Source organism: Crocuta crocuta, unplaced genomic scaffold (genome assembly GCF_008692635.1).
Source record: "Crocuta crocuta isolate KB4526 unplaced genomic scaffold, BGI_CrCroc_1.0 scaffold97, whole genome shotgun sequence".
Lineage (NCBI taxonomy): Eukaryota > Metazoa > Chordata > Mammalia > Carnivora > Hyaenidae > Crocuta > Crocuta crocuta.
Window position 1 is genome coordinate 6,977,744 of NW_027531999.1, and position 14,251 is coordinate 6,991,994.

General features: G+C 42.5%; 1 protein-coding gene across 1 annotated transcript in view; it reads right to left on the reverse strand.

Moving 5' to 3' along the window:
- Positions 1-493: 493 nt before the first annotated feature.
- The window catches only part of IRAK3 (interleukin 1 receptor associated kinase 3), a 40,127-nt gene continuing 26,369 nt past the window's right edge, over positions 494-14,251 (reverse strand). The window contains exons 9-12 of the mRNA XM_077775269.1: positions 6,303-6,501; positions 5,996-6,058; positions 5,742-5,906; positions 494-3,715 (exon numbers count right to left, since the gene is read on the reverse strand). Of these exons, the coding sequence (XP_077631395.1) occupies positions 3,200-3,715; positions 5,742-5,906; positions 5,996-6,058; positions 6,303-6,501 (943 nt within the window). The 3' untranslated portion in view covers positions 494-3,199. The remainder of the gene's footprint in view (positions 3,716-5,741; positions 5,907-5,995; positions 6,059-6,302; positions 6,502-14,251) is intronic.

A 14,251-nucleotide genomic window follows, 5' to 3' on the forward strand; every position in this document is an offset into this window, starting at 1 on the left:
GCAGCATGAGCATAACCTGGGAACAAGTTAGGAAGCTAAATTCCTAACTCCAGAATGACTGCATCAGAAATCGGGTAGGATCCAGCAATCTGTGTTTTTGACAAGTCTTCCACATCATTTTGACACCCATTAAAGTTTGACAAACACTGCTGTAAGTCAAATAAGTGAGTTCAAATCAACATAATTCCAACAGACTCCATATGTACTGAGTAATGGAGGCGGAGAGGGGGCAGGGCTTGGGGTTAATCAGAGCTTCCTTTATGACCTCTCACTGAAGGTACTGGGAGGTCCAGATTCAAAATGAAAAACGGTGAAACATAAAGTCAATTCTTGATGGTCTTGATTACCACTTTTGAATTATCAGTGACAGCTTCACGCAGTCCCAGGCCAACTTCCCCAGTTGGGCCAAAATACTTTCAGACTACATTGCTAAGATAAGCTAAAGCAGCCAATATATAAAACCAAATATCAAAGGCTTTTACTACTTCCTTCCTTTTCTTTCTTTTTTTTTTTTTTAAAGTTTATTTTTGAGAGAGAGAGAGAGAGACAGAACATGAGTGGGGGAGGAGCAGAGAGAGGGAGACACAGAATCTGAAGTAGGCTCCAGGCTCCGAGCTATCAGCCCAGAGCCCATGTGGGCTTGGACTCATGAGCAGTAAGATCATGACCTGAGCCGAGGTTGGATGCTTAACCAACTGAGCCACCCAGGCGCCCGCTTCCTTTCATTAACATGTATAATCAAGAGTTTCCAAATTAGGACAGGTCAGAAGAATTAAAATCATACAAAGTCTAGTGCAACCTTTTTCCCTTTGCTAGTTTTGGCACATGGGTAATTTGAGCATTGTGAACACATGCGAAGGACAGATGGGTAAGATGACAAGGGCCCCTGAGGGCCAGCCGGACCATGACCTCTCCCAGCTGCCTAGGTGGGCCTTTATGTGGTCTGTCCATCAGCCTAAGGCTTATTGTGTTTTGAACCTCACCATAACACCCTTTTTCCAGAACTGTAGCTTCATGTTCCTAACCTTGGTCTGTTAACCTGACCCTGATTCCTGATAACTTCCTTCTTTTTTTTTTAAATTTTGAGAGAGAGAGCATGAGCAGGGGAGAGATAGAGGACAAGGGAGAGAGGAAGAACCCCAAGCAGGCCCCACACAGTGTGGAGCCTGACACGGGGCTTGATCCCATGAACTGTGAGATCATGACTTGAGCCAAAATCAAGAGTCAGACACTTAAATGACTGAGCCACCCAGGCACCCCCCACCTTTCTTCCTCTTTAAAGATGACTTCCTTCTTTAATCATTTGTCCTTAAATCTAGACTCCAGTCTGACTGTAATTAACCCAATCATACTAATTTTTAAAACTGCAGGAGCCTATTCCTTTGATGCACAGAAGGCTAGAGGTCTAGCTTTTTATCATACATTCTCTAGACAGGGAAATTCCATTAATCCTGTGGAAATGGTTTTCTTAGAGTATTTCTACCCATCATCAGAAAGACAGTCCTAATCCCCACTTTACTCAGCTTTGTTTACTATAGCTGAACATTTTGTTATGTAGGCTCTTAGAATTTAATTCAACTTAACTTGTAAGGAAACAACAACTCTGTTTAAGATAACATGCTAAGCCTTGCAGAGATGGCCCCTGCATACTCAGGGAATGCGACAGAGTAATGCCCCCCACTCCCTCAAAGATATCCATGTCATGATCCCAGAAGCCTGTGAATTACTTCTGGGAATGAGTAATGGGCCTTGCGATGCACAGATTTCCTTGGATTAGCTGAGTGGGCCCAATGCAATAACAAGGATCCTTATGAGAGGCAGGAGGACAAAGGAAGAAAAAGAGGTAATGAAGAAAAGGCCAAAGAAAGAAAGAGAAATGTAGATTCAAAAATGCTACATTGCTGGCTTTGAGGATGGAGGGGAAGAGGCCAGGAGTTAAAGAATGCAAGCAGTCTCTAGAAGCTAGAAAATGCAAGGGAACATATTCTCCCCTAGGGCCTCCAGAAAGAATGCCAAGGACTTCTGACCTCTAGAATTGTAAAATAATTAATTTATATTGGTTATTTTTTTTTTCTTTAAGTAATCTCTACACTGACATGGGGCTTGAACTCATGACTCCAAGATCAGGAGTTGGATACTCTACTGACTGAGCCAGCCAGGCACCCCAGCTTATATTGTTTTAACCCACTAAGTGTGTCATGATTTGTTCTAGCAACAATAGGAAATTAATACAGTAGTTTACAATCCAGTAAGAGAGAGAAGATGGCACAGGCAACTTTGGTACAGTTGAGAAAGTAACAAGTGTGAAATAGAAATACAAAACCAATGCTATGGAAATGCCGAGGTAGTGAGTACTTCTGTCTGCACAGATTAGGAAAGCCTCCTAAAAAAGGTGATTCTGCTGGGCCTTCAAGGCCTGGGTATGATTTCAATGGGGAGACCCAGTAAACAGCAGGAGTAAAGGCATAGAGTTGGAAGGTACAGGATCAAACAAAAAGCTAACATAGGCCCTTGTGACCTGCCATTTTCTCAAAAACAAAAACTACTTGATTAAAATTTCATACATTCTACTTAGGATATAATAGGCCTCTAGGTTTATAAAAAAAATTGTAATAATACCCAAAAATTATATGATATGTGATAAACTATCCTAAGAATGTAAATTACAAAAATACAGATCTTGGGCAAAATCTCCTCTCTACACAGAACATGTCATAGTCAAGGGCGAATCTAGCTCATTTTCAGACAGCCTTGACAGGAAGGAACAGAAAAATACTAAGGGTTAATTAAGATAAACACAAAGGTAATTCTTTAAAAAGGCATCTGTTAACATTTACAAATTAGCCACTTCCTATGACCTTTGCAAGCAAGCCAAACTGAACAATGGCATTTAACTGAACTGAACATACTTAGCAGACTGGAGGCACTTGGGCTCATGTTGATGGCGATGGAGAAGACAGTAGAATCTAGTCCCTTATTGGTAGGTGTTGTTTGTCTAAACTCACAGCTCATAATCTTAAGTAATTTCAAATGGCTCTCATATGGCCTAGGTTTGAGCCACTCTGTTTTGGGACTTGGGAAGGAAGGAATAGAATCGTCCAGATTGTAGAGCTGCAGCACCCAAACTCACCATCCATAGCCCTTTTAGCATTGCTTATGATAACAATGTTTTCCCAAGATGATACCTGTACTCAGTGCCTTAGCAATGCTTGCTTTCTTCTTTATCTTCTGGTGAAATCGATTCCTTTTGGTACTGTTCATATTCATTCCAGGAAGATTCAGAGGAACAGCTGGTCTCCACGGGCCTGCTCCTGTAAGAATGGCCTGGAGCTTCTGCAGAAGGGTCCAGATCTGTACCAGAAGCCCTTGGGTCCTGAGAGAGAGCTGCATGCTTTGCAGACCAACTTTCTTTACAAGAAGAACTGGGCATGTTGCAGGCATCCTTATTTCTCTCACCCCCTGTCTTTCTGTCAAAGCCCAGAAATGTAACCTCAGACTGGCTGCATTCAAATGGAACTTGCGGAGTCATTCCATCTTTTCTCAAACCTTTATCATGAGGGTGTGAATCATTATTCTGGCTTTCATCATCTTCCACTGGAATACTTGGTACGTTATCCAAGAATAGAGGGGAAGGACACCTGAATGACTTTAGTGAGGTGGGAGGATCCTCAGAAAAATACAAGCAGGCTTGAGTACTTTCAAGAGTAGTTCGGACCTAGTTAACCAAGAAGCAAACAAACATTGCGTTAAGCTTGAATAACCTCTCCTTTCACCTTTTTTCTATCTACCTATTAAGGAATAGCCTCTTGTTTTCATGAAATAAGTTCAACAATAGAGTTTTGAATGAGAAGGTATTAAAGATTAGCTAGACCCTTTCGTTTTAATGAGTAAATTCAGAGACTTGAAGCAAAGTATAAAAGAAACTGCACTGAAATAAATACCAAGAGACCTGACTTTCGGCCTAGATTTGCCATCAACTACTCTCTGATCTTAGATAAGTCTCTGTACATTTTTTACTTTGACCTTAACATGTGGAGTCCTGGAAAGGGTCAGGGTATGGGGAGACCCAATCTGTAATTCTCAAATACCAGAATTACCTATAGAAGCTTTCCTAAAATACAGATCCCTAGGCCCCAATCTAAAGATTGACACTCAAAAAAATATGGGGATAGGGGCCCAGGAATCTGTATTTTAAAAAAAAATTAATGTTTTATTTATTTCTGAGAGAGAGAGAGAGAGAGAGAGACAGCATGAACAGGGGAAGGTCAGAGACAGAGGGAGACAGAATCTGAAACAGGCTCCAGGCTCTGAGCTGTCAGCACAGAGCCCGACGTAGGGCTTGAACCCATGAACTGTGAGATCATGACCTGAGCCAAAGTCAGACGCTTAACCGACTGAGCCACCCAGGTGCCCCTGGAATCTGTATTTTAAAAGCTTCCCAGTTGATCTGGATATGCAGCCCAAATTGAGAGCTGTTGACCTGATTTAAAAGAGCAAGTAACACACCCTTACATACACACACGTACTTGTTAAAAATACATTTAAGGAGCTTTACTATTTACAAAGTGCTTTCACACCCTCTTTTAATCTGTACAAACAACATGATTCTTCTCATTTTACAGATAATAAAGCTGAGGCTCAGGAAAGGGAAGAAATATCACTAGCCAGTAAGGAGCAGATCTGTTGCTTGACCTAAGATCTGGCTCCCAATCCCATTTGTCTTCCACTATACATCTCGTAACTCCTTTTGGGCCCCAGATTTTGGCCATAGTTCATATAGTTCTTACTGGTGGTGTCAGGCCTCGAACACAGTTCTCCTGATTCCCAGGCCAGTGTTGTTTATGTTCTGATTATGTTGACGTCTTGTTTAAAATTCCTCCATGGTTCTACAATAGACTCAGGATTAAACCCACACTACCAGAATGGAATTCATGTCCCTCCATCCTCTGGAACTTCCTATTATTTTAAGCACTTCAGCTTTTCCCTCATGACACCCCACTTCCATGGAGCACTTGCAGGACTACTGCCATAGAACCCATCCCCTCTGAGCTTTGCAGGGACAGATGCTCTCTGACTAAAGTGCCCTTCTATTCTTACTGCTGCCTAAATTCACCCTGTTCTTCAGACTATAGCACAGACGTCACCTCCACCAAGAAGCTTCCTTGACTTCCATAGGCTGGTATGCATTCTGAGTCTACGCTCCCATATTGAACTGGGCTTCCACCCAACCTGATGCCATGTTTACTGATCTGACTCTCACTCTGGACTGTGAGCCTGAGGGCAGCAACTGTATCTTGATTAACTGTTGTCCCCTCAGTCCCCAATACAAAGTCTGGCACATGCAAAGTAGGCACTACCTAAATATTTGTTGAACAAATAAACAAATAAATGAATGGATGATAAAACTGATGGGTACATTAAAAAAATCAATAAGGGAAATAAGTGCTACATTTTTAATGGACCAGATCTCTTAATGAAGGCTGAATACAATTCTCTCCAAACTACCCACTGTCTTTTCATTAAATTTTTTTTGTGGTGCCCTGATCCCACCAATAATGACCTCTACCAGAGTACCAAAGAGTGTGACTTAGTGACTTGGAAAAACAATCTAGTAGGTTAGAATTCTGTGTTAGGGGTTTGATTTGCCTCATTGATAAAGAATTTACTTAGACATAATGTATCCAATTTAGGTTTTCCATGGTTCTGTGGGCTTGGTTCTGAATAAAACCATGTGTACATACTTCATCCATTGCTGGTCTTAACTTTGCCCGCGTGGTAGCACACTGGCCCGCCAAAGAGAATAGCTTGGCAGAAAAATTCCGAGGACAGGGATGCACTTTCTTATCTAGAAATGAAAGACATGAATCGAGTCCTCTCTTCTCCATCAATTCCATAAGGAGATCCCTCTAGAAAGAGAAGAAGATAATTTTATCTTTTAGAACTCTATCCAAAAAAATAACCAGGAAATGGGTGCAGAGATAAAGATGATTCTTACCAGCTGGATATGCTTTGGATCATCTAACACCACTTTACAACCTGTCAGAACTTCCATTATTACCTATAGGGAATATATAAAGTCAGCTACATATGTTAAATATATACACTTGACAACTGATATAGTGCATTCTAATCAATGACTTTATATTTTATTATTTGGCCAATTACATGAGATTAGTGTGTAAGACACTGAGTAACAGGAAATCAATAGGTCTAAACGTTAAAGCCCTTATAAAAATTCTTAGAATTTAGAGCCTTCCTGGTGATAAACTTTCCTCCTTTGTTGACTGGTACTTGGCACTTACAATTCCAAAGCTATAGACATCCGTTTTTATGGAAAGCTTGCCCTGTCTGATATACTCTTCAGGCATATACCACCGATGTTTAGTGCTGCTGCTGGTCATGCTTATGGTAGAGCTCTGATGTTCCAGGTGGGGTCGGAAGTGTGCCATGCCAAAATCAGTCAGTTTGGCTTCAAACTGATCATCCAAAAGTATGTTTGCACTGAAATTGTAATCAAGGACAAACAAGACAAAAAACATCATAAAGGCATGCCGGTGAAACACAAAATGGCAAGTGTACCCTCATATCTGGTTAATTCCAAACACTGACAACACAAAACAGTACATAATTTTCCATGAGGGGATTTTCCCATACTTCTTAAAGTATAAATGTGAATATTATATAAAACTCAAAGATGAAAACCTGACTGAGGAACAGTGGACTTTTTAAATTTATAGATACATTGAGGGAGTTGGTGGATAAAGCTAATGCTTTGTCAATAGGAGAAACTAAAATGAACCAAAGCAGCATTCCTCATGCCCTTCTGATATGCAATGAGAAGGCTAACTGGGGTTTAGTCAGCTAGCAGTCAAGTACCTGGTATGTGCACAGAGCTGTGCTGTGGAATGCCCAGCTCATCAGCAGAGAGCCACTAACCTGCAGCGACTTGAAGGATGTTTGGTAGCCCCTGTCTTAAGGATGGCCCTTCTCTACTGTCCCATCTCTATGACTTTCTATGGACTAAGCACAAAAATGTCTTTGAGCCTTACTTAAAATATAAATATCTGCCGAGGTAAAGACAAAGTGCTTCAAGTCAGTTTTAGCTGCTTGTCCGATAAATCCTAAATAATCAGTTAACATCCTGGCTGACAGTAAGCCTCAGCTTACATTTACCGTCAAAGGGCCGTCACAGCAGAGACAGAAAAGGATAAGACCAAGCATTTCACATGGCCCACACCTGGACTGAGTCCCAGCTCTGCCTTCCCCTGGTTCTGTGACGGCTGGTGGGTTACTTCACCCCATAAGCCCCAATGTCGTTTTCCTCATATGTGAAATGAGGCAAACAACAGAACTCATAGAACTGATAAGAGGAATATAAATAGCCTACTGTCTGGCATACAGTAATGGTCAATAAATAGTAAGTAAGATGAAAATTAGTAATTAATCATGAGAGAGCAGAAAGATATTGATAAAAGAGGTGAGTAGGCCAAGAGAAAGGAATCTATTTCTCAGTTTGGCTTAGGGCTATTCAGAGCCTGATCTTTGTCCCCTGAAACCAAAGTGTCCAAAATGCCAAGTGTATGTATATTTGAAGTGCTACACATTGTTATTAAAAGTGGTAATTTCAGTCAGCTGAGTCTCCAACTTCGGCTCAGGTCATGTCTCATGGTTCACGAATTCAAGTCCCGCATCAGGCTCTGTGCTGACAGCTCAGAGCCTAGAACTTGCTTTAGATTCTTTGTCTCCCTTTCTCTGCCCCTCTCCCACTTGTGTGTTCTCTCTCTCTCACCTCTCTCTCTCTCTCAAAAATAAAAAAAGTGGTAATAGCCAGAGGAGAAAAAATAAGAAATTCTTAATCCTGAACAAATAGCAAATCTTACAAAAGTCCCAGAAGTCCTTGCTGTCCCTGTACAAGTGGGCTGACAGGCAGACCCTAGTTTCATGGGTCTGAATTGCAGGTGTTCTAATAATTCAGAGTATTCAGACTCCTCACTCTGTTTCAAAGATTCAAAACTAAGACCTTTAAGAATTCTAATCCAGACTTTGTCTAGAACTAAGCTGACAACAGACAGAATGAAGAGATTCCCCAAGGCCCTTTAATAAAGGATAGAGAAGAACATGTTCTGTATTTTATGTCACTCTCTGTCCTTTAAGGGTGGCAGGAGACTTGCAAAACCCAAAGAGCCTGACTCATGTATCGGTCCTAGGGCCATCACCTGTGGTGTGGTCCTTGCACTTATGAGGAGACACTAGAGAAGGCCTAGGCCTCCACACTTGAATCCATAATCATGGTCCTCATTTTTCTCTTTGCCTTGTCTTTTCTATTTCTTTCAAACCTGACAACTTCTGGGGCCAGCCCAGGTCCCACACATCTCTGTCACTCATCTTCCATCTCATTTGGAAAACTGTGTTGACCACCCTGACAAACCTCCGAAGATGCGGAGTCCCCTAGAGCTAGATCCTACCTTCTCTCCAGCCCTAGGTGAGAACAGACACTTGGATCATAATTACTGCTTCCACAGGTATGTGTACACTCCGGTTCTGATCAAGGCAGGAGCTTCTGGAGATCCCCTGATCACCTCGGAGTGCTGGGTATCTAGTGCCAGGAGGCGAGATGGGCACAGAGGTTCATTAGGCCCCATTACCAGGACCCAAACCTCTGCCCCTCCAGCTCCTGCTGCACTACAGCCTAGCTCTCTTCCCACACCTCCCCCCCACCCCCCGCCCCATGCACACACTTTATTTCAGCACAGGGGGACACAAAAGCTCTGAATGCCAGTTTCAGTGTCACACATCAAACTCTCTCCTTCCTCAACACCAGCTCTCAAGACGGTATAAAATCATAACTTAAAATGTTAGACCTCGGGCACCTGGGTGGCTCAGTGGGTTGAGCGGTTGAGCATCCGACTTCCAGTTGGGCTCAGGTCACAATCTAGCAGTTTGTGAGTTCGAGCCCCGCATTGAGCTTGCTGCCGTCAGCGTGGCACAGAGCCCGCTTCAGATCCTCTGCCCCATTGTCTCTCCGAGCCTCCCCTGATCATGCTTGCTCTCTCCCCCTCTCTCTCTAAAATAAATAAACATTTTTAAAAATGTTAAATGCTACACCCATGAGGATGCAAAAAGCTGAATTTGCCAAACACTTAGATTTCCTGAAGAATGGGTCTTTCCTAAGCCCAAAGGAAGAAAAAAATAACAAGCAACAAAAACAAAAATATCCTCTACACCCTTTAATTGATCCTCAGCAAAACTAGTGGGAAGCTCTCAGCATCTGGTGACTCATGCTGCTGAAAGGCTCAGGGAGAGCAGGTAACCACAATGTGTGACACAATAAATCCCACAGAGGACTTTGGGTCCTCAAGAGGCCATCAGTAAGAAAGTGAAATTGCTCCAGGGCACCTCACTGACACTTTTCATGATATCTGCTGAAGAGACAAGTGGTTTACCAGCAGACTTCAGCGCATAACATGAATTTCGAGTCCAGTGATTTACTTACTCTGTTCTAAATAAGTTAATAATACCTGAGGAAGGAGACTGGTTCTATTTTAAGAAAGTAGGAATTGCAAAAGCCCCTTGAACAATGAATTCTACCCTAGTTCTTTCCCCTGCTACAGCCTTCAGTAGAACATTCATACCCTGCCTTCAACTATCATGCAGGTTAAGAGAGTATGTTTATCTTAGGGAGGTAAAAATAGACTAATAAAATAAAGAGAACATAAAAGAACTACAATCAGATAACAATATATGAAACAAAAGCGCAGCTTGCTAGCTAGAGTGCTTACTAAAGAGACAGACGAGAAACAGGTCACGGCCCACACCTTCAATTTCATGTTCCTACAAGCTATTTCTTCTGTTTGTTCCCAGAAAGCTACTTACTGTAGCACACACCATCACCTCTCTCGATAATTCCTGTAAGTAGAAGGACCAGTAACGGTACACTGAGGAGATGGGGAAAATCCTACTGCATGAGGCGGTCAATTTGTATTCTGACTCTGGGGACGAACATGCTTCGTCTCTCTTTTGCCAGGGTCTCCGGCATAATTCTTTTCGGGGCCTGAGCCTCCCCAAAGGCTACAAGAATTGCTTTCTCTGCCTACCAGTTTTTTTCCTGATCCAGTCAAAGCCCTTGAGCCTAAAATATAAAGAGCATGATGATACACCTAGACTATAATGCAGAATTTTAATTTAATTGAAAATAAACATGTGACATTGTAAGCATACGGTTGGCTTTTCAAAATACATATTTTTAGGGGCGCCTGGGTGGCTTAGTCGGTGAAGCATCTGACTTTTGCTTAGGTCACGATCTCACGGTTCGTGGGTTCGAGCCCCATATCGGGCTCTGTGCTCTCAGCTAGCTCAGAGCCTGGAGCCTGTTTCAGATTCTGTGTCTCCCTCTCTCTCTGACCTTCCCCTGCTCATGCTGTCTCTCTCTCCTAGAAATAAATAAAAACACTGAAAAAAAAGGAAAAAAATTCAAAATACATATTTTTAAAGGATTTTAAGGGGAGTTTTTGGTGTCTAGTAACCCAGTCCAGAGTAGCCAGCATTCTCTGAAAATATCCAGACTCCAACCAATTGGCCCCAGAGATAAAGATAACCTGCTGGCCTCTTCCTGACAGCCTGAGGCAACAGGACATCTTGCTGTCTGTGTCACAGCTGTTGTGTCACCGAGACACCCCTCACCGGATGAGGCAAGACCCAGCTACTCAGGGAACCTACAGGTTACCGGACAAAGGAACACACGCCCCTCCCCGCACTTCAGCAAGAGGTGCACGTGACGAAGCTGAGGCCCTTTATTCACCCTCAGATGGTACAGCCTTCTCTTTCTTTTCCATTGAACCCAGGCAGGACTCAGAGACAGTACTAAAGCTTGTTATTGCTTTATGGATGACTTATGAGTCCTAGGCTCCTTGTGTCAAAGGCCCAGCCAATAAGGGGTATTCCTGCTTTAAATCTGAAATTTCATCTCTAACCAAACTAGCACAACTTCCCTACGGCTCAGTTTCCTTGTGGGTAAAAAGATCTGAGAATGCTTGCCTCTTAGGGTCGTTACAAAGATTAAATGAGAGAATGTAATCAGAGTGCCCGATACACAGGGAGGGCCTCGAAATACACTCTGAAGGATGTCGGCTGGCCTTTGTCTATCCTATATCCACCTTAAAATCCCAAGAAACTTCTTCTAGAGAGAAGTTCAAGGCACCAATCTGAAGTGACAAAGGTACAGGATGGTTGCAGGAGGACTCTGGAGGTCTGAGGGTCATGGGGTTAATCAGTTTCAGGGCATCCGTTGCATTTCAAAATAGTTCCAGAGAAGTTCTGGAAAAACCTGCATAAAGTAACATTTCCAGGTACTCTAAGATCATGGAGAGAGAAAAAGAATTCTTTGTTGTATATATATGTGCATGCATGTATGTACCCATCTGTATAAATAAATAAATGTTGGGGTTTAGTGACTGTGATGGTAAACAAAATTCATAGGAGAAATTCAAGTTTATGTAACATTTCATTGTGTCAGCATCCCTTAGAAATGATGAACATATTTGGCAATTTTAGAAGAAGGGAGACACTGAGGGAAATAGGAAAATCTGGCGGGAAAGAGTTGTTTATATCTAAAATATTTCTGAAAAACAAAAGGAGGGAGAGGACTGGTGTGGGGAGAGGAGACTTGGTAATTAACCAATCAACCAGTCAAACCAACAGACTGCATTTCCTTCAGACTTCACATCCCTACTCAATGGTAAGCGGGAGTCCTAGCCACAAACAGCAGGTCTGGGGGGTGAAGGAAGGCAGAGTTTGGGTCGTGAGGCAAGGGTGTTACAGTGGAGGAAGGGGCCGATCGGTGGCTTCCTGGCCTCCGTGCCGACCACTCCGTGTTTCTAGTCCCTCGCAAAGCAAATTCTCCACGCACTCCACTACCACCATACACCTCTGATCAATTTCCCTCTTTGAAAAATTCATTTCTAAGCATATGGCTTTTTCCTTCCTTTCTTTCCTAGACCACCTCCCTTGTATGAAAGTCTGTTTCCCTTGGCAGGAGACACATGGCAATGCCGGCGAGAGAACATGATCTTATAGGAAACATTAGAAATGTTCACTGAGATTATCTCGGCTTTGGAAACATTAACGGGGATGAATGCCTGGGATGAAAAATGCCAAGGATAAAATGCATTTCAATTTAAAATCGTTCATAAATGTGAAAACAATTAAGCCAGCTAAGGGACAGGATGGAAATAACAAGAAGGCTTACTGCTTTCAGATGCTTTTATGTGATCCTGTAACTCAAAAACATCTTCATTTCCCAAATAAAAATGTGAGGGTCTTTTGCCAAGAACAGAGACTTCAACTCTTCAAGATTCTTTTCTTTAAATCCTTTTCCTCCGTAAATTCCACCATCTGGAAGTGAATTTTGTTTTTCTAACTTTCTCTTTGAAGAGCTCAAATTACTAAGACATATTTGGGTGAACTAAACCACCAAACTTCTTGAAAATACCTTTGGCTCCCTCCTTGGGTGTTCTCCAGCTGCGTCCTTGACAGTGTCTCCTTAGAAGACTCTATTCTCACTGCTTGAACAAGACGAAGATTCCGAATGCAGACCTCCAGGCCTAATCTCCCCTCAAGGTCCGCTGCCTACTGCCATTTTCACTAGGAGTCCAACGTCAACATTTCCCAGTTTGCACATACTAGTTAGTTATGTTCTCTTCTCCTGCCCAGTTTCCCTGTCTCTGCCCATGAAACCAACATGCTCCCAGAAATCCAGGCCAGGAATGCTCAATTGCCTAAAAAAGACCATGACTGTTGGACCCACACAAACATGGAACCCCACCTCCCTTCCCCATCTACAGACATGGTACGGAGGCAGATCACAAACTTCAGTAAGTTAGCTTCCTCCTCTGTCACACTGAGGCGAGACCAATGCTACGCAAACTCAGGGTTGTTGGGAGGAGTAAGTTATTCATTGGGCCTTTTTGTCAGGTCTTAAGCCAGGCCGGCTTTCACAGAGCTCCTTAGTGTGTCCGCAGCCTATCAGCTTCCGAGAATGCACTAGCACTTACCAGTGCTGTCCGAATAGGTGGCAATTACTGTTTTGGGACTTTGCTTATACTGTTCCCCTCACCTGCAAAGCATCCCTCCCTCTCTGATTTTCATTTCAATCCTCAAGGCAGCCTAAGATTCACTTCCTGCATGAAGTTTTCATTCCACTGCTCTGAATTCCCGTGATACTCCCTTCTGCAAGTTCCCACTGTGCAGCCCGCACTATACCATGTGGCACTTCCTCAGAGAGACCAGCTTATGTTGTTTACATAAGCATAATGTTGAGTCTATAGAAGACACCAAACAAACATTTGTTGTTATAATCAATTTGTTAATTAAGAGAACTTGAAACCATAAGTGGACCCAGAGCACTCTGCATACGGCAAATATATGGCCCAAATGTTGCCAAAGCAGCATCCCATTTTCTTGGCAGACATCACTAATTGAGTTCAGAAAGCACCCACCCCAGGTTCTCTTTCAACACTGCAGGTGGGAAGTCATTACCAATCAATGAATGATGGAATGTGAGATGAAACTGATTTGCCTTCCCCACTACAGTATAATCACTTCCTTTTCAGAGGAGGTAAATGAGTCCACATGGTTGAAATGACGTTTTTTTTGCAAAACAGCTTGTTAATGGCAGAGCCAGGACTACGGTCTATCCCTCCTTTTTGCGTTTGCTATTCTTCCAATTTACTACAGTTTAACTGAAAGAAATGTCTTTTTATTCAGCTCCTCATAAAAGATGAAGAAACTACTGAAGACAAAGCAGAAGTAAAATGGAGTTTCTCTCTTCTTCAGGTATGTATAGTTAATTGTAGTGGCACAATGATGGTTCACAGGTGACTCACAGGAAGACAGGCTTTAGCTCAAAATAAATGACATTCTCATTGTTAAAGCTGGACCCAAATGTTGACAACACGCTGTGCAAGGGCCCAAGGACAGGCTGGAGGAGACACATGAAGGCAGAAGGAAGAGTCCCCAGGAAGAGGGACGAATTACATCTTATTGCCAAGTCTTGGGCTGTGCTTTACATCTTATCTCACTTCACGTCCACACCCTGGGAAAAGGTTCAGAATTCACCTGCCAGCTTCCAGACAAGGACTTTTCTTTGAAGAGTAGAACAGAATCCTTATACAAAAAATTTTAAGGCACAATATATAAGTAAATAAATAAGCTGTTAAATAAAAAGCCATAGTATCCATCTAAAGAAAGCCTCGTT